This window comes from Phocoena sinus, chromosome 11 (genome assembly GCF_008692025.1).
Source record: "Phocoena sinus isolate mPhoSin1 chromosome 11, mPhoSin1.pri, whole genome shotgun sequence".
NCBI lineage: Eukaryota > Metazoa > Chordata > Mammalia > Artiodactyla > Phocoenidae > Phocoena > Phocoena sinus.
In genome coordinates, this window is record NC_045773.1 from 90,616,673 (window position 1) to 90,636,867 (window position 20,195).

The 20,195-nt window shown below is 40.2% G+C and overlaps 1 protein-coding gene across 3 annotated transcripts in view; it reads right to left on the reverse strand.

Moving 5' to 3' along the window:
- The window catches only part of CAP2 (cyclase associated actin cytoskeleton regulatory protein 2), a 138,607-nt gene that overhangs the window by 96,844 nt on the left and 21,568 nt on the right, over positions 1-20,195 (reverse strand). For 2 of the 3 annotated variants that reach the window (XM_032649877.1, XM_032649879.1), the window contains exons 2-3: positions 10,117-10,238; positions 6,511-6,611 (exon numbers count right to left, since the gene is read on the reverse strand). In XM_032649877.1, coding sequence (XP_032505768.1) covers positions 6,511-6,611; positions 10,117-10,237 — 222 coding nt within the window. In that variant the 5' untranslated portion in view covers position 10,238. The remainder of the gene's footprint in view (positions 1-6,510; positions 6,612-10,116; positions 10,239-20,195) is intronic. The other variant, XM_032649878.1, reaches the window with a different exon arrangement.

The following is a 20,195-nucleotide window of genomic DNA, read 5'->3' on the forward strand; positions in this document are numbered from 1 at the left end:
AGTAGAGCAACACCATTCTCATGAGACCCAATCACCTATCCCCAGGTGTAGGCCCAGAGGGCCCAGCTGGTGGGTGACATAGCTCACCCCCAACCACAGCAGCCTGAGCACGATCAGAACACATCCCTGCATATTTTGGCTCTTCTGAAGTTTCGCTAATGCCAGTGAACACAGAACAGAAGAGGATAATCAGGACAGGCACTCCACAGGCTTTCTTAGAAGGTTTCCTTTAAGAAGCAGAAAGAAAAGCACAGATCTCATCTTAACCTGAGAGATTCATGGAACCTAGTTCATTGTTTCAGCAAAATACTCTGGTAACGTATTTTATTTTTGGTGGAGTAAACAGGGAGATCCTGGAGGTTAGTGATGCCTGTGGCCCTTCAAGAGATGCTTAGATTCCAAGTCCAGTTCCTTATTTAGAGCCTCTCCACGGCTCTGAATGTGCTATGAAACTAGAATTTTCAAGGAAAGAGACAGGGATCAGATGTTCTAAACGCAAACAACCTTGAATTAAAAAGCAGTCACAGGGGAGCTTCCCCGGTGGCGCAGTGGTTGAGAGTCCGCCTGCCGATGCAGGGGACACGGGTTTGTGCCCCGGTCCGGGAAGATCCCACATGCCGCGGAGCGGCTGGGCCCGTGGGCCATGGCTGCTGAGCCTGCGCGTCCGGAGCCTGTGCTCCGCAATGGGAGAGGCCACAACAGTGAGAGGCCCGCGTACCGTTAAAAAAAAAAGAAAAAAAAAAAAGCAGTCACAGGGATGTCCGACTAAGGCTGGTGACTTAATAGGAATAGGCTGTGAGTCAACGCATATGTAGGATAGCAAAATGTGTGTTCAAGGCTGAGAATAAAAATTCCCTGCCTTCTTGGGAAGAAATAATGACAGAGCTGGATCTATCTGTGACCTTTCTGAATTCTGCAAATTTGGTGTCAACAGCACAGTGAGCGATGACCAGGCTGAGACAAGGCTAGTGTGATGGGGGAGAAGTGAAGACCCACAAGGGACACAGTTCATCCATCCTGGAGGTCACTGTTCTCCCTGTCACCTCACTCAGTGCTACTCTGAGGAGACACGTGAAAGACATGAATCACACTGATGTTCCACCCTCTCCTCACCCGTTGTGCCTGAGCCCACCTTGGTCATGACCTTTCCATATATTGTGGAAATTCGGTAGGGCAAACTGTAATAGCTGTAGAGTGCAGAGGGCAGGAGGAGGTGGCAGATAAGTGCTATTGCTTCTCACTAGCGATCCAGGTGCCTACAAAGGCAGTGGAAGACAGCAGCCCAGGGGGTCTAAGCCTGGCATCTCCCAAACCATGGATGGAGACTTTGGAGACCAGATTTCTGGCTCTGCCATAGGGTCATGGTGCTGCATTCGACACATCATCTACATCTCCTACCTCGCTAAGTTGTAGTTTCCTTCTCTGAAGAAAGAAAGAGAAAAAGAAGAAAGAAAGAGAAACGGGGCTTCCCTGGTGGCGCAGTGGTTGACAGTCCGCCTGCCGATGCAGGGGACGCGGGTTCGTGCCCCGGTCCGGGAAGATCCCACATGCCGCGGAGCGGCTGGGCCCGTGAGCCATGGCCGCTGAGCCTGCGCGCGTCCGGAGCCTGTGCTCCTCAACGGGAGAGGCCTGCGTACCGCAAAAAAAAAAAAAAAAAGAGAAACGAAGAAAAGAAGGTAGGGAAGGAAGGAAGGAGGATGAGAGGGAGGGAGGGAGAGAGTAAGGACGGCAGAACGACAAAGAAAGAAAAAGAGGGGCTTCCCTGGTGGAGCAGTGGTTAAGAATCTGCCTGTCAACGCAAGGGACACGGGTTCGAGCCCTGGTCCAGGAAGATCCCACATGCTGCGGAGCAACTAAGCCCAAGTGCTACTGAGCCCGTGTGCCTAGAGCCCGTGCTCCGCAACCAGAGAAGCCACCGCAATGAGAAGCCCGTGCACCGCAACGAAGAGTAGCCCCTGCTCGCCACAACTAGAGAAAGCCCGCACGCAGGAACGAAGACCCAATGCAGCCAAAAATAATAATAAATTTTAAAAAAAGAAAAAAATGAGGATGTATATTGGAATGGATGATTTATAAGGTATTTCCTTCTCTAATAATCCTGACTAACATAACTGGCCAAGACTGTAAGATGCAAGATCCCTGATATAAAGCCTGTTTCATGAAATCTAGATGCAGAATTCTTTGTACAAGTCATTTTTTTTTGTCTCTGCCATTTGGAGAATGTGAAAGATGTACAGATCCTTTGGACTTGAGATTGCCAAAGTATTCATGTCTAATTATAATAAAAATAAATGTTCAGATTAAAGCTATTAGCAAGAAACTCGTTAATGCGAGGACCAACTTGGCCAAAGGCAAGCAGGACAGTGAGGAGGATCTGTACGGAATGGGCTGTTTCATTGAGTCAACTCCAAACTTGTGCTTCTGATCATTTTTTTGTTTTTTTGGTGGGGACAGGAGGGTTTCTATATAGACCCAGATTATAAAGCACCAAAAATGCAAATGGTCATTTTTTAAGTGAGTACAAATTACCCACAAAAGTCTTCTAAAATCAAGGAAGAATATGGATACAAATAGTAAAATAAATATGTAGACATTTTTTTCATTATTTATTCTAGAGATAGGTCCACGTAAAGGAAGAAGTGACAACCTGTAAGACCAAGAAGGACAGACTCATGGAGGCCGCAAGGTCTTTTTAAACGAAGGAGTCTGATTTTTTTCTATATCATCATAAAGCAGGATGATATGTTGTCCTTAGTGTTCTATGTATCCTTTTTCTGACATGCTTCCTTCGGCTTGTCTTGCAAGTTCAGATGATTGAGGTACTTTCCCTGGCACGGCTCAGGATTCTTTTTTTTAATGGTGATGATGCTGTTCTATCTCAAGCTCTTCATCTGGCAACTGAGTAACTCCCTCATGCTTTTTACATGAGACAACGGGTGAGTCACTCAAAGGGGCTCTGAGAGCCCTTGGAAATGATGTCGTCCAGTCTCATTACTGAGAAGGGTAAGGGACTAGTTTAAGGTCATTCTATAAAAAGTAAGAGCCAGCTCTAAAATCCAAATACAAACAAGAAGAGATCATTCTTACTTTCCCACCCTTTGGACATGTCACCCAACCAGCGTGGCATAAAATGAACAAGATATTTTGTAGATGATTTAAGTATATAACAAACCCTAGGAACATCTAGAAGAGTAATCACGACCCATCAAAAGTACAGCTATAATAATTGTCTAAATAGGTTCATCCTTTATAAAGTCCAGGAACTCAAGGACATAATATTGTGCGGAGCGATTTAACCCTACCATGTGTAGCGTGTTATACTTTTTCGTTGAATTTTATCGCCCTTTTGTTAAAAATGTGTTTCTCTCATTTTTATTGATTAATAAAAGAATATTTCTTTTTTATCAATTTTAATCATGATAAGAAATAAATGTTCCAGACATTTACAAACATTAAAATGTAAATTCTATAAATCTCCAAAAAGGGCTTGAGGTAGGAAGAGCTATATGATTTGCAGTTGTTTCATGACTGTCAAATCATTTAGAAATAGACCCAAGATTAGTTCCATATACCATGAATAGCAACAGGACAGCTTTGTAAAAAAACAAAAAAAACACAGTCATCCATTTAAGGGTAAATGATGGCTGACCAAGGGCTTAGAATTCTGTAGGCCCAGTTTCTAGGGGATCCTTTCCTTTGACATTGAGGACTATATTTACCCTAAACATCTATTATAAAAGTATGCATTGTTTATTATTTCTTAAAAAGGGCCCAAGCTGCGTCAGTGTTCCTGGGTTGGAGGGTAATTTAAATAAGCCCTTCGGTTTATGTTGCATACAAGAAGGCTTTACAAGATCTAATCTTTTCTAAACCTGTTATGTTCTTCGGTTCAGCAGAGCTTCCTAATTGTAGCTATTAGTTCCCCTTTTTTGTGGTCTGTTCTGTCAATAGACTATTGAGTGTTCAGTAAATTAAGCCCAACCAGCAGCCAACACATCAAGACAGACGTTAAATCATAGTTCGGCTGCCCTTATTCATTATTAGTATCTGTGAAATAGCTTTTAAGCAGAGGGACAGGATTTAACATGATGCACATTTGTGTCATTCTCAAATTTCCATACTGTACAATCAGGTATGTGGGGGTTTTTTTCCTAGGCAACAGGTGTGTTCTCGGAACAAAGTTCAACCCTCACTTCTGGCTTATGTGAGAGGCAGCAGCTGCAAGCTTAATGTCAGTGACACATGGTTCTATAAGAGAGAAAAAATAAACTACTTGTTTAATGTATTAAAGTAATGGGCAGATGGATGATAGCTGCCTGTACTTTTCTTTGTGTTGTAGAAACAGAGTCTACATTTTTGGATGACAAGTGTTTTTCTCTCTTTCTCTTCTCTTTCTTTCCTTCCTTCCCTTTTCTTTCCCCACCTTCCTTCCTTCCTTTTTAAAAAACTAATTAGTGAAAAACATAAATTTCTTTGAGCATTACATATTCATTATTAGAATATTCCTTCGAGTCATACTGTTCTCAGGCTAATGAGTGGAGAGAAGAAAAAACTTAATATAAATCAAGCTACACTTTATTTATAACTCACTTTGTTCTAAAAGGAATTTAAAGGAACCGTTTACTATGTAACTTAAAGAGACTTACTTAGTATGCAAACCCTACAATTTTTTAAATGCAAAGTTAAATATACATATTTACAGGCTTCATTATTCCCCAGTAAAAATAATTATAGAATTTTGTGAGCTATTACTAATAAGAATTATAATGTACTATGTACCTCAGAAGCGTAATGACAATATTAATGGTTATAATAGTGATATAATAATTATTGTAATAGTGTTCGAGAGAGTAAACTGTTCTTTAATCATTCAAGAATCTCATTTAGTGTACTGGGGGTAATACTCCATTTTATATGTTAGCTTGCAGGTACTATCATGACAGTATAAGAAGCTCAGCCACTACCTTACGACAACAGACCAGGTTTCTGTAAACAAAAACATCAAGCTCAGGAATAGACCAGAGCAATTCTAGAGCTCTGTGATACATTAGAAGTGAATATGTCTTACTACACAGACTTTTCTAGAACTCCTGTACATCAGCGCTTCCTCTCTTTTGCCAATGAGTATTTCAGCAGGTATGTTTAATAAAAATGGAGGCCATGAGAAGAATCTTCATTTTTCTTAGATGTGGTGAACAAACACATTGCAAATGTGATGAGATAAGCACCTATTTAATTACAAATCTGGAACCGATGGTATAACCTGAGTCACCAGACCCCCTGGAAGACTGGTGTTGAGTGTTGCATATAAAGTCTAATTGGGGAAGGAGAATCCCTTTATAAGTTTTTGTTGTTGTTGTTTGTTTGTTTGTTTTTAACCACAAACCACAACTTTATTCAAGAATCAGATTTTCCGTGAGTCTATACTGAAAATGATTTTGCTGGGACTCTCTCATTGCTGAGAAATCTACAAGCAGATGGATGTGGAATTCAATCCTTTGCAAGAAACAAAGGTAAATAAATAAGAAAAACCTGGTCATAAATCTCTTTTAGGTTTTTAATCGGTTTGGCTTTTACTTTAGATTTTCATAAAATGCATGCAAATAACAACTAGCCTCAGGGAGGATGCTAAACATTTTTAAATGCATAAAAGGTGTCTAAAACTGGGAGGCTGGCCTAGATATCATTAAAAGTCTCTACCAATCCAGAGATTATCGAATTCTATGACTTTGTTTTTCCTCAGGCTGCACTTTTTAAAAAAATTGTGGTAAAATACACACAACATAAAATGTACCATATTAACCGTTTTTAAGTGTACAGTTCAGTGGTGTCAGGTATATTCACATTGCTGTGCATCAGATCCCCAGAATTCTTTCTGGAGTTTAGTTTGCATCGAAAAACTAAAACTCTATACCTGTTAAACAAGTTCCCATTTTTCTCCCTCTCCCTAGGCCCCGGCAAGCACCCTTCTACTTTCTGTTTCTATGAGTTTGACTGCTCTTGATGCCTCAGATAAATGAGATCATACAGCATCTTTTTGTGACTGGCTTAATTTACTCAGCACAATGTCCTCAAGGTTCATCCATGTTTTCCTATGTGTCAGAATTTCCTTTTTTGTGGCTGAATAATATTCCTTTGTATGTACAAACCACATTTTGTTGATCCATTCATCTGTCAACAGAAACTTGGGTGGCTTCCACCTTTCAGCTATTGTGAACAATGCTACTACGAACATGGGTATACAAGTATCTCTTTGAGATCTTGCTTTCAATTCTTTTGGGTATATATCCAGAAGTAAACTTGATGGACCATATGATAGGTCCATGTTTAATTTTTTATAGAATCGCCATATTCTTTTCCATGCTGGCTGCACCTTTTACATTCCCACCAGCAGTGCACAAGGGTCCCAATCTCTCCATTCCCTCACCAACCCTTGTTATGATCATTATTTTTAAAAAATTTTAATAGCAGTCATCTTTTCCACAGAGAATGGGGGAGGAAAGTACTCACATGAGTCTCAACGTCACCAGCCAGGATCCTACTCTTCTTTAAAAACTCAGCCACCATGCTGTTCATCAGCTTATCAAAGGCCTCCACCGAGGGTGCCACACCTTTGGAAAAAGAACATTCTGTTATTCCCCGGTAGTTTAGTGAAAAGCTGGTACTGCTTTGCCATAAGTAGTACGGAAGTTTAATGTCATTCATATCATTCTCTTCCTATTCACTAAGTCATTCATTCACCCAATATGTACTTACTAAACACTTCTCAATGGCTCAAGAAAACAGTGTTTTCCTATTTTCCATCCTTCAGAGTAAGCACTTTCACCTACATAATTTCATTTGATTCTCCCCCAAACCTATGAGGTAAGTAGCACTGTCACACTTTGACTGATGAGGAAATGAAGATGCAAACAGAACACGACTTGTTAAAAGCTCTATACCAAACAAGCGGCAGATCCAAAAACTGAACACGCCTTATGAATCCAAAGCCAGTGTACGTTCTTCTATACCGACCTGTGCAGGTGCTATAATCACCTTGCAAATAGTTACCAAGATTATTCAGGACAATTAAAAGGTAATGATGAAGTCTGGGCAAGTAGGAAAAGCAAGCTGATTTCACACATTTTGCTCCTTCTTCACTTCCCAAGGGGAGGGACAGACAGCAAAGGTGGGCACAAAAATGCCTGGTGAGCTAATCCATAGTGAATGTTGATCTGCCAAATTACTATAAAAGCTGAATTGACTATGGCCCAACCTGGTGTGCTCTGCATTTCTTTCCCTGCTTTTTAATTAACAAAAAATTTTTTTGTCTTAAGTCCCTGATTGCATATCCCTAATACTGAGAAAGGTAATATTGAGAAATTCAGCAGTACAGGCTATTAAAATCCAAACCCAAACTTAGGACTCCCTTTCTTATACTGGACAGGAATACCCATGCTCATAAATGCGTAGGACAAAGCTTCCTTCTTCTTCCCTGGTTCCCACTTGCCCATATCCACAGGACAAAAGAGTGATAGAAACAGTTGTTTACAGTTCTCTGCACCTACGGTCTAACTTCTAAGCAGGATATTGAAGCTGACTTATCCTAAAGTTCAAAATGCTGTATGTACCAACTCCTATAACATAAAAGGGGTGTAAACCCAAAGATTCCTTATGAATCCATTTGGAAACAGATAAACCTGCTTGTTGCCATGGGAGAGGTCTGAGAGGTCTCTGCTGGGTGTTTAAAGTGGGAGAAAGCTCTTCAAATGTGATGGAGGCCTCTACATAGCAGAATGGACAATGATAAAAGGGAATATCAGTTGCCTTTCATCACTCAGCTCTGCTCACACCTCCTCCGGGCAGCCTTTAATGACCTGTCTTCCTCCCCAGCCTGCATCCTTTGGGCAACTCTTAATCAAAGCTTTTGAGGCCCTGAATAGTAATGCATTGAGACCAAAGATTCTGGAGGATTAGGACTCTGTATAATTCATCATAGATTCCCCTGCACCTGTCATAGTGCTTGTCAACTGGCAGGCATGAAAATATTTCTTCAACTGTTGAGTCAAACTCACCTGGCTGTCAGGGTGGGGGAAAAACACATTATAAAACACATCATAACAACAGTCTCATAAGGCAGTTCTTTGGTCTGTGCATACTATGGATTTGTAATGGATTGGGTTCCTTCTAAAAGTTTCTTTTTAAATTAAAAAAAAAATTAACTTTAGTTACAACATCATTGTAATGGTGATGTTTACATTTAAGGTGAGAGGTTGTCCTTAAGGATTTGTTAAAAATAGAATTTAGGAAATCACCAAAACTGACTAATTAAGAAGAAACGGAAGTGATGTTGTTTAGGATAAGTAAAAGGTTTTAGAATGAATACCATTCAGACATTTTACTAATTATCCTTCTTCATTTCATATTATCAATAGGATAATAAATTGCTGGCTAAGCTGTTTTAAGATAACTTACTTTAATAACTGGTTTGAAATTATTTGTTATATTAGAAAATATATGTTTAAATACTTAACTAATTTAATTATATGCCTTCCAATTTTGCTTAGCTTATTAATTTTCTTTTTTTTTTTTTTTTTTTGAAGAAAGTACAAAGTGTCTTTACCTCTTTGTGTAAGTGAGGTTCAAATTATTGGAGTTTTTTTTTTTTTTCCTTTTACTCAGCAACACTACACAGTCTCCTGGGAGTTGGATTTTAACTTTATGTGTTCACAGGCTTTATATTTGTGGGCAGCAATCTCAGAGAAATGTCTTTTGATCACCTGATGCCAAAGGCATAAGGAAACAAAGTTACTAAAGAGAACATGAAAATATTTTCTTACAAATAAAGTCTACTGAATCTCATATACCAACTCCATAGTTAACAAAAAGAGGCTTAAAATGAAATCATAGATATGTCTCATTTGATGCGGAAAAAATTTACAGGCCCCTGGCAGCTTTCCTTTAGACAACACCCCCTTTCAATTCATTCAAAGCATTATGTTCGGAGTGGGGGGAGAAAAAAAAAACCAGCCTGTGCATTTGTGCTCACACAGTAATTTTTGTCCCAGGGCACGTAATACAAGGCACAGCTCCAAATACGCCTGAAATTCTAGAAGCACCAATGTGGCTCTTGCCTGGTGAAAGCTTTTTTTGAAGCCCCCTCCTCCCCAAGGCTTTTCTCAAGCCCCAAAAGCCTGACAAAATTCAAAATGGGTCAGATAAGGAAATGTGTGTGAGACAAGAATAGAGTTGACAAATTAAATACAGATCGCCTGGTTAAATTTAAATTTCAAATAAATTGTGAATAAATTTCTGAATAAGTGTGTATCATGCAGTATATCCCACACAGTATTCGGAACACACTTCTAATCAAAAAGAAAAAAAAGAATGTAGTTTATCTGAAATGCAAATTTAACTGGATATCCTGTATTTTTATTTGCTAAATCTGCAACCTTAGAGAAGAAGTTGGAAAAATTACTGTAGATAACTTAGAGAGCTGGCTGTGCATGGTATTTTTTTTTAAAGAAGTAGTTAACTTTTTATAAGTTTGATCACATAATTTTTAAAATCTTTTTTAAAAATTGTGGTATTAGCATATAATTTAAAAAACGTGTTTGGTAAGGAATAGGCAAAAGTAAAACAATGTGATGTGGTCATGTTACATCGAAGTAATATTTGGCTTCACATCAGACTCTCTTCCTTTAAAACTGCAGTTCTTAAATTTAATGACTTGTTCTCTTTAAAATTAAAATGTGCAGAATGATAATTCCTTCCAATTTACATTCTAATAAGGAACATTAGTTTCTTTTTGATAATTACTTAGATAATATATTTAGTTACTGAGTGTGGAAGAGCAGCATAAACATTAAAACGAAAGAATAATGACATTTGGCTCATGGATTATGCTCTTAACATGCGCAGATACAGGAAATTTTTGTGGCTTGTGGGTTGAGACTTTTTTCTTTTTCTCTTTCTCTTTTTCAGGGATCGCTTGCATCTGGTTAATGTCACGGTCACATATAAAGGAAGGAGTACGGGAGTTAAAGTTGACAGAAATAATTCATGAGAACTATATGATGGGGACAAAATTAACTGACCCACATAGAGATCAGTAATGACAACAGTTGGTGGCCCTACCTCCGCTGACACCGTTAATTTCCCCACAGTCCCCAGGAGGCCGGTGTAACCCTGCAGACAGCGACTCCAGTCGACCGACGGCCTGCTCCAGTCTTTCCATAAGCCCCTGCATCTCTGCCATCCTAGGAAAACACCGGCACAAATGGAGGCCATGTGAGCATCAGGAAGGATTAGCAAGCTGACACCATTAAATTTACCATCAGCAGGAAGGAAAACAGAAATTATTCGGAATGGCTACGGCTTTAATTACCTAGAGAGCACTTCTACATGTCAGGAAAATAGGTGAAATGCAAAACAAAAACCCATAAAACTTGGGGCAGAAAAAAAATAACAAATTATATTGAGCTTATTTTCTATTTGCTTCAGTGATGTTTACAAGCCTCATATTGCAATACACAAATATTCATTCTCTTTACACCATGATCAAGTGTCTCCTTGGATGCTTCTTTGTTCTATGATACAATTTATACATAGTATTTACTTAAAAGCCTCTGAACATATATTACCAACGTTTCTGCTAAATGGTGACAGCATATTTTAACTACTTCCAATAATTCTTTCTGTTAAAGTATCATTCTCCAGGGGACGCTAAACCCACTGATAATTCTTGTTTACTCAATTACCTTAAACCAAAGAGCCTAGCACAGATGTATGAGTTTATCAAACTGCATCATTTAGCAGGCAACAGAGACCAGCCCCTCCAAGAGCTGTCTTCTACTTATTATAATTTGTTCCAGCATTTTTGTTGATGAATTATTTTAAATTACAATTCTTCTGAATGGTAGAAGTTTTAATTTAAAATAATAAAAATGGCTATTTCCCTTTGTTGCTAGTTCTTTCTAGAAAAAATTTAGTCTTAGGTGGGGTTGTTTTTGGACACAGGGATCTTCATTTACCCAGCACTCTTGGCTGGGATAAATGGGTTTTGAAGCTAAGGGACTGAGAATAAAAGTGGGGCTGGGTATCTATCCTTCCTGCTTCCAAACAGATTTTATTATATATAGCTACACTGAGTAGCTTGAGGACAAGTACTTTAAAATTATTGGCCCTCGATTGTAATATTATTAAGGCCACCTCTGATGAATGGAACCCAATCGAATTTGGCCAGGTTCATGAGATCCAGTGTACAGGTACCATAACTCTGACCATACCAACCTATGACTGGTTTGGGCCAAATCAGGCTGCTGCTCCAGAGAGGGAAACATGCCTCATCTTAATCAGTGTCCGGAGTCCTTCTCACCCTTATGAACTTTCCTGGTATCATTCTGAGCCAAAGAGGACTCGCGTGCTCCTGCACCAGAGACAACACTGCCCCAGAGTATGGAGCAATTTTATTGCTCTAAGATGTGTAAATATTTTCTGTTGCTGCTGGGAACAAGGTAATGCATTTCTCTTTTGTATTCCGCTAGTTTTGAGCTTAAGCATAATAATGACTTGCCATTGCCATTTTTAAAAGCAAGGTTATACATATCAAGACATGTGGATGGCTCTGTACTTCTATGTCCAAATGTCAGATGGTCATCAGATACGGATGGGGGAGTTCACTGTCTATTTTGGAAAGTCATCTCCTCTGAAATTGCCAGCAGCTATTCTTTCAAAATATGGGGCAGTGTTCTCTGCGCAGCTGAAATCAGCAGCTAATCCCAAGGGGATTCAAAATTAGAAGTTTCTCATCTATTCTTTTCCTCTTAACGTCAGAGCTTTTGCTTCCATCGCAATTGAAAAAAAAAAAAAAAAAAGGAAGAAGAAATTTAATTGAATTCTTTACGTAATCTTACAAGGGAACTGGGTATCCTGTAGGTAGGTGAAGGCCAATTGAGAAATGATAAAAGCCCCTCAAATCTTTTAATAGTTGCCCATCTGTTCACAGTTATCTATGTTCCCTGTTACTCAACGTGCCAAATGTTACCACCATAGACCTAGCCCGCGATAGAAAAAAATGTGTTTGCTTTTTTAGCAAGCTCCCTGTCCCCCAACAGAGAAGCACCAACCACCTCCAGCGACTCCCAGAGCTGTTCAGCAAGGCCTGGTACATTTCACACATAGGACTGCTGTCCCTGACTGTGGCTTAATCAGCCTCCCTGACAAGACTCAAACTCACACTATCTAATAGTGCTCCATATGTTGAAAGACAGCAGGAGTGAGCCCATAAACTGCAGGGCTGGGCAGATTGGTGTGGAATGCAGTCTAAAAGCGAATCAGATGTCACTTCATGTAAAATCACCAGGAGCTAAAGTCTGGCAACAGCCTCTTAAGAGGTCAAAATACAGCTCATGCAAGTTGGAAAGATGCCTCTGGGTTTTAAACTTTAGAACAGTTTCTAAGAGACACGGAAGAACAAATAAAAGAAAGACTATACCAGGATATCAAAAATACACATTAGCATTCCCAGGGAAAATGACACAGTCCAAGACAGCTGTGCCCTCTTCTCCCAACACACACACACACACACACTTCCCCCCACATGTGCCCTCAGCTGCCAGCCAGGCTCTCAAGAATGAAGAAAGGACAGAGCTGTGGATTCTCCAAATTCTTCCCAGGCAGTTCCATTCGCCTTGGTTTTCCAAAGTGGATTTAGCCAAGTTTGGATGAGGAGGTGGGAGCCAGGAATTAAGAATTAGGCTGAGGAAATGGATAGGGCAGTCAAAGCAAATGTAGGCAGCAAGGTCAGGCTAAGGAATAAGTCAGGGCCAGGTGGACAGACAGATGAGCTTGGATCAGGAAGCCAACAGAGGAGGGGGATATGGCAGGATGGCTGGATGTAAGAAATTCTAAGAATCTGAGGAGAAGCAAAGAGAAGCCAGATACACAGCTAGAGAATCAAGAGACTGGGTTAGATGATGCAGCTCAAACTTGGCCTCCAGATTTCCTCGTCGTCCTATTCAAGTAGAAGGCAACCCCAAGCTGAGGTTCCCCTATAATCTACAGCTAATCGAGAATAAACAAACATTTGACCAGAGTGTGAGGATGGGTGGAAAGAAAAAGGGAGAGGAACGTAGAATTTCATGACTTTCTCTTTTTAATGTTTTAGGAAATTATACTTGAGATTAATCTTAATTCCTTGTTTTGTATTAATTTTTGAGTATTTTGAGTTTCTTTCTAACGGGAAGTGTAACTCATCCTTGTCATTTTTTTCTTATTTGAATTTCCCCCTTTCATTTTTAAAGTTTTTTTTAAATCAAACAATGCAAAGAATTTACAGTCAATAGTTCTACAAGGCTTATCACAAAAACACGACAGTCCTCTGACTGCCTCCTTTCATTCTTTGTCTTGAGCGTCAACCATGTTCAATTATTTCAGCTGTTTCTTTTAGTAATTACCTCCTTATCTCTGAATAGCATGGTTCTATCTCTGTCTTGTTTATTTTCTTCAGTTTTAGGCATTATCCACTGAGTTCGCACCAAAAACATGAGGGTATACTTTTCTATTGCCCAATCGCCACCAGCACATTAATGCATATTTCCTCTTGTCCCCCCCCCCCCCCCGCCAATAGCGTATATCACAATTTTTGTGTGACCGATCATCAGTTAACATAATTACGATTATTCACAGCTGAGTCACGAGGTGTGCTACGATTGTCTTCCATGTTTTGCACAACCTGTTTTCCTAGAGCCGTGTCGTTCAGCTTCTCAGTTTTCTTTGTACTTAAATAATTACTCATCTCCAAGTTCTTCCCCCAGTTCTATAAGTCTCCTTTCCAAAGGGCCAAACACATTTGGAATTCTCTTAGCTTTTTCTTCTCAGAGGCATCTCTTCTGGAGAATCACTCCAACTGCAAGACTGCTCTGCAGGCCTGCTGCACACCTGTCACCTGGGCTCTGCCTCCACCTGCCCTCCCTCCTGTGTGGGATCACCTGTTTCTTCGATTCTATATCATCCTCTTTCTTGGGGCACTTTAACCGGGAAGAGTATTGTCCTCTGAAAAAAGGTACACGAAAGGTCAATTTTTTTGAGACCTTACAAGTCTGAAAATATCTATATTTTGACTGCTGGTTTGGCTGAGTGTAGAATTCTAGGCTGGGTATTTTCCTCAGAATTTAAAAGGCTTCACTCCATTTTCTTCTATCTTCCTAGGCAACTGTTGAGAAGTTCAAAGCCACTCTGATTCTTCAACCTTTAGATGTAACCTGTGTTTTCCTCTCTGGAGGATCTTCTCTTTATTCCCAGTTTTGGGGATCTTCTCTTTATCCCCAATGTTCTGAACTTTCATGGTAATATGTTTTGTTTTTGATCAAATATTTTCTTATAAGTGATTTTCAAGCGTGTAGAAAAGATTGGAGAATGGGCAATTGCATATTGTTTGTCTGTGGATGAGTTTATAAAACAAGTTTGTTTCTTTCAAATAAAGAAGTTAGCATTCTAAATATTTAGAATTCAAACTTCTCTCACATCAACTGCATACATTTACAAAAACTTCATACACTTCAATAAGAATATTGCCAATCAGTATTTTCTCATATACTGTCTTGTAATAATAAGGTGTTCTAGAAACAATTTCCTGGGAAAAAAGGTAGCTGTCATTGTTTAAAAAAAATTTTTTTTTTTTGCTTCACTGGCCATCTTATAAAACCCATTGTTAAATTACAGATATTTAGTCCCTAACGTTGTCCAATTTTATGTCCAATGTCCAATGACTACACTTAAAGCCTGAAGAGAAACAGTATTTCTATCCTTTTTCACAGCAGTTTTCAGAAAGGGAGAGTTCCCCACACTTTCAAACCTTTTTTATAAGGTCTCAATTGCTTTGCTTATATTTAACTGGGGTAGTATCGAGAGGCCCCGGCTTTGGAATTACTAGCTAGGGGGGCTTTGGGAAAAGAGCCTGATTTTGTTTTGCTTTGTACTACCTATACATAGGATTGCTATAAATATGCATGTAAAAACATAAAAAATCTGGCACGTGGTCAGTGACAAACATGTTAGCTACTGTCATGAAGATATCCCATCTTGCATTGCTCTTATGGGAATAGTTAGGTCTACACACCCCTACATCAAGTTTTCGTGTACTTGAAATGTTAAGCAATCATCTAGATCTGGCCAATGTAAATGACTAGCTGAAAACTTCAGGTCAGTACACCCTTATTATTATTTTTTTCAACATTTCACTTTCCTCTTCCATGTACTTATTCCTCCAACATTTCGAAAAGAGTTTTCTCAAGTCCGTGTGTAATGGTTACTATAAAATAAAAATTTTGCTAGGTAATTAGTAATTTTGTAGTCACAAAGTTCCCCCCCTGAACATTTTTATAATGACTCTTTTGCTTTTAAATAGTCCTCTGAGAAGGACACAAGCATAATCTCTGTGGAGCCATTTTTGGAAAAAAACACTCCTTCATCCTTCATACTTTCTCAACCAAACCATCTTAGGCTCAGTGATAGGGGGTCTGCTAAGGCCCTAACTCCTCAGTCCAACCAGTTATAAAAGCAGCTTTCATAGCTGCTTTTGAACAGTTGGCACACCACGGCACAGAATAAATGGTGATAAGTCCAGAATAACAGCCTATTTGTATTACACACTTGCTATCTACAAGACAGACTGCCCAATTAAAATACTGCCTTGTGCCATCTTTTCTGCTAGCACATGCACACCTTGCCTCCCAAGAAGACCTGTCCTAGCTTTTCATGGGCTGAGGCTGTATCTTACTTTCTTTGTATCTCCCATTGAGTCTGCATGCTGCTGCACACATGGAGAATTCTATAAATATTTTTTGATTGACTAATTAATTGGCTACCACTCACTGCCTTTCCCTCACCTGCCCACTCACCGACATAATCCTAGATCAGGCGGAAAGCCAGATTTTCGTAGGAGAAATTTCCATTTAAAAGGAGATACTAGGGCTTCCGTGATGGCGCAGTGGTTAAGAATCCGCCTGCCAATGCAGGGGACACGGGTTCAAGCCCTGGCCCAGGAAGATCCCACATGCCGTGGAGCAACTAAGCCCGTGCGCCACAACTACTGAGCCTGCGCTCTACAGCCCGTGCTCTGCAACAAGAGAAGCCAGGACAATGAGAAGCCCACGCACCACAAACGAAGAGTAGCCCCCGCTCACTGCAACTAGAGAAAGCCCGTGCGCAGCAACGAAGACCCAACACAGCCAAAAATAAAAACAAATAAATAAATTTTTTTTAAAATTTAAAAATAAAAAAAATAAAACGAGATACTAGATTAGTTTTTCCCACTGAAACCCTCAGTGGCTTCCTCCTGTGATCTGAAAGAGCACCCTTGCTCCCCCTAATGTGAACATTTGGGCTTTCCATAGCTCCTTTTTCTTTAGGATTTAAAAATTTTAAAAACTCCACATTGTCCGAAGAGTTTTGTAAATTTCCCATGGCAAATTCATAAAACTAGTAAATGCTCCTTTGGTAACATTTTCAGGTTAATAAAAGAGCTAAGTCTTCCAGGTTGCTGGTTTCAAGTTCTCACTAGGCCAAAGGTGCAGAAATAATTGTGGTGAGTTTCTCCCCTGGTTCTGTAAGGGAAACCCAGATCCAAGCGATTCCAAAATTCACAAGCCTAAGATTACATAGAAAATAGACCTGAAGGACAGGAAATTGAAGAATGTCTCATGGTAAGGCGGGGCAGCTGGCTTATATGTGAGCTCTCTGCAGAATATAATCACAATGGACGACTTTCTCTATAAGTCCACCCACATTCAAAATAAATATTTGTTAAACTATCATCATACCAGACTTTCCTAGTTTGTTATTTGTCTTTATTGAGACTATATCAATTACCTTCTTTCTTTTCTCTGGAAACTACCAATCACTGGGGGGAGTGATCCTGTGAGCCACTATTACTAATTAGGGTAATATTATACAGTACAGAAGAAACAAACCATGGTATTTATTCATTCGTTCATTGACTGGCTCTTTGAATATGCCTGTTTTCTTCATTAAGTTAGTCCTCACTATCTGCTAAGCAAATGCTCACAATCTAGAAAATCAAAAGTGATTAAAATACATATTCTGCCCAGCTGTAGTGGGAGGGGGCTGGAAGCAGGTCCTGCTCAGTCAAACCAGGGAGTTATTTCACTAAGAGACACATTCACATCGCCAAGGTACCCGCCTTCATATCTTTCCCTTAGTTTCCTATAGGAGTTTCTGGTGCCTGCTTCTCACCAACAGCAAAAAAAGCCACCATTTTCTTCTTACTGCAAAGAAGTTTCTAGAGTCTCTGAGCTTTGAAACAGTGTAATCAGAATAGGAGAGAGCAGAGAGTTATACAAGTGAAAGAACACTTTCCATTTTTCACAGAACTGGAGAAAATATATATGAGATCCTGATTAGACAACTGATTCCTATAAAGCCTCTATGTTCCACTGCGGAGAAAAAAGCAAACTTCATCTTGATTTTCAAAGGCCCTCACCCCAGCTCTACACCTCACCAGGTTCCTAAGAGCCCGTCACAGAGACAACTCACCCCTTCCCAAATGGAAGGCCCCCAATCCTTCTTCTCTGCCACAGTTCTGCCATTTCCACTTCTTCCAGGGCCCTTCTAGACACTGCTGCACCCATTCTCCGAATCCCAACCCTCCAAGAGGTCATCCCTTGTCTCACAAATTAGAGATAACCTCCCTTGAGGTATTTACTTCCTGTCATGTCCATCAAATCAAGAGTAGAGTACAGAAGGGTAACATAAACAAACCACATATAGAAATTACCTCCTCATCCCATCTGCCCTCTCCATGCTGGTGGCGTCACTCCTCAGAACCATCCCTGGTCAGTCTTGTAGTATAAATATTTCTCCTGTAAGTTAGAATCTCTGAAGATAAGAGGCTGGGACTCATAGCTTGATGTGGTGGGAAAAGCATTTTTGGCATCAGAGAATCTGAATTTGAGACCCAATCCCTTAAGTGACAACCGTGTGACTCTGGGCAGATCACTTAACCTGAGTATCAGTTTTCTCACTTCCAATACATGAACTCATTCCTTCTTCTTCATTCACTGACTTAAGACAATTGTATGCAAATATGTTTTGAGCCATGTTCTGTGCTGGTTGCTGGAGCTACACAAGTGGATGAGACACAGACTCTATTCTCAAGGACTATGATTTCCTTGAGGAGCAGACAGTTTGGCTGTTGGGGACAGCCAGCGCTACAGGATACCAGGACACAGCGGACTGGTCTATTTCAGCAGAAGAGAGTCCAGTGGAATCTGAGACCAAGGGAACATCTAAGTATATCTTGAAGGCTGGTGCTGTGCCCTGACTTGGGGTGGTGAGGCTGGGTAAGGACAAAGACATAAAATCATAGGCTCTGAATGCTGACTGGGACCCGGACAGACCCCTGTCACATTCCCATCATGAAGTGGGAACTCTCTTAGCTAAATGTGAGGTAAGACCCCTTTACTGAAAAGGAGCTCCATCCCTTCCCCCTTCCGACCACCTTTCTACACTCCTATATGCTATTACGGACTCTTTCTATTCCTGTGCTCCCACACTGCCCTTTTGCTCTTGCTTAGGCTGTGGAGGAGGCAGAGGTCAAAGAGATGCTTCCAGAGTTCCTCAAGGGCCACATCCTGGCACTGGAAAAAGAAGAACCATGGAGTCCCTGCTGGCCAGGCTACCACAGCCTGAGTAGGGTTTCCATGGGCCTTTTGTCCCTCCATAAAGTAGAAGTATTGCTCACCTTGTATCTAGAATACGTACAGAACACTTAAAACTCAACAAGAAGAAAAGTATTCCAATTTAAAAATGGGTAAAATATTTGAATAGATATTTTTCCAAAGAACATATGCAAATAGCCAACACTGCCCGTAAAGATGCTCAACATCAAGTCATCAGGGAAATGCAAATCAAAACCACGATGAGACGCCCACTAGGTTATCTGTTCTATCTGTAACCACCAGGTTATACATTCCCTACGTGAAGGGAAGATACCCACCAGAATGGCTGCAACCAAAAATACAGATGATAACAAGTGCTGGTAAGGATGTAAAGAAACTGTAACCTTTCTACATTGCTGGTGGGAATGTAAAATGGTGCAACTGCTGTGGAAAAAGGTTGGAAGTTTCTTAAAAAGTCAACCACATATTTACCATGCTGTCCAGCCATTCCACTTGTAGTTACCTACTCAATAGGAATAAAAGCATATTTCCACACACACAAAGACTTGTACACAAATGTTCATGGCAGCATCATTCACAACAGCCACACACACACACACACACACAGGCAACAACCCAAATGTCCATCAACTGATGAATGAATAAACAAAATGTGGTCTCTATCCATACAGTGGAATATTATTCATCAATAAAAAGGAATGAAGCACAGACACATGCTGCCACATGGACGAACCTCAAGATCACTATGCTAAGTGAAAGAACCAGACCAGAAGACCATGTGTTCTATGATTCCATTTATATGACTATCTAGAAAAAGCATAGAGACAGAAAGTAGATTAGTGGTTGCCTAGGGCTGGGGAGAAGCATGGAGAGTTACAGCAAATAGGCACAAAATTTCTATTTGAAGAGATGGAAATGATTTAAAATAGGATTGTGGTGGCAGATGCATTACGTACTAATAATTATTGAATTGTGCACTTAAAATGGGCAAATTATATGGTATGCAAAATTGTACCTTAATAAGTTATGAAAAACAAACAAAAATAGGTACTGTTCCTCTTTATAAAGATATGGTTGAAAATCGGTTAAGTCTGAGGGACTTTGCCAGTCTTATCTCCCAACAAAGTCATAGGTGGTAATTAAACTTAACCAGAGGTTGCTCTGAATGGCCTCACCCCTCGCTCCCGGAACCAGCTGTACAGGCCAAGATAGGTGACAGAATAGAGCACAGTTCTCACTGCTCCTCTCTCTTCTGCGCATCAGAATCACTGGGGAGAAATGGAGCTTCCTAAATGCAGATTCCTGGGCTCCACTCCCAGCAATACTAATTCAGTGGTTCTGGGTATTCTCAGGAATACACATTTTTAAGCAGCACACTTCAGAGTACAAGGACCCATGCTTTGGGAAACACTACAATAGAGTTGCACAGGAATGTTACAGGCGCACGTGGGAATGTGTGCGGGGGGTCGAGAAGGGTGGGTACTCACTGAGCCCTGGGAAGTAGGAAGGCTAAAC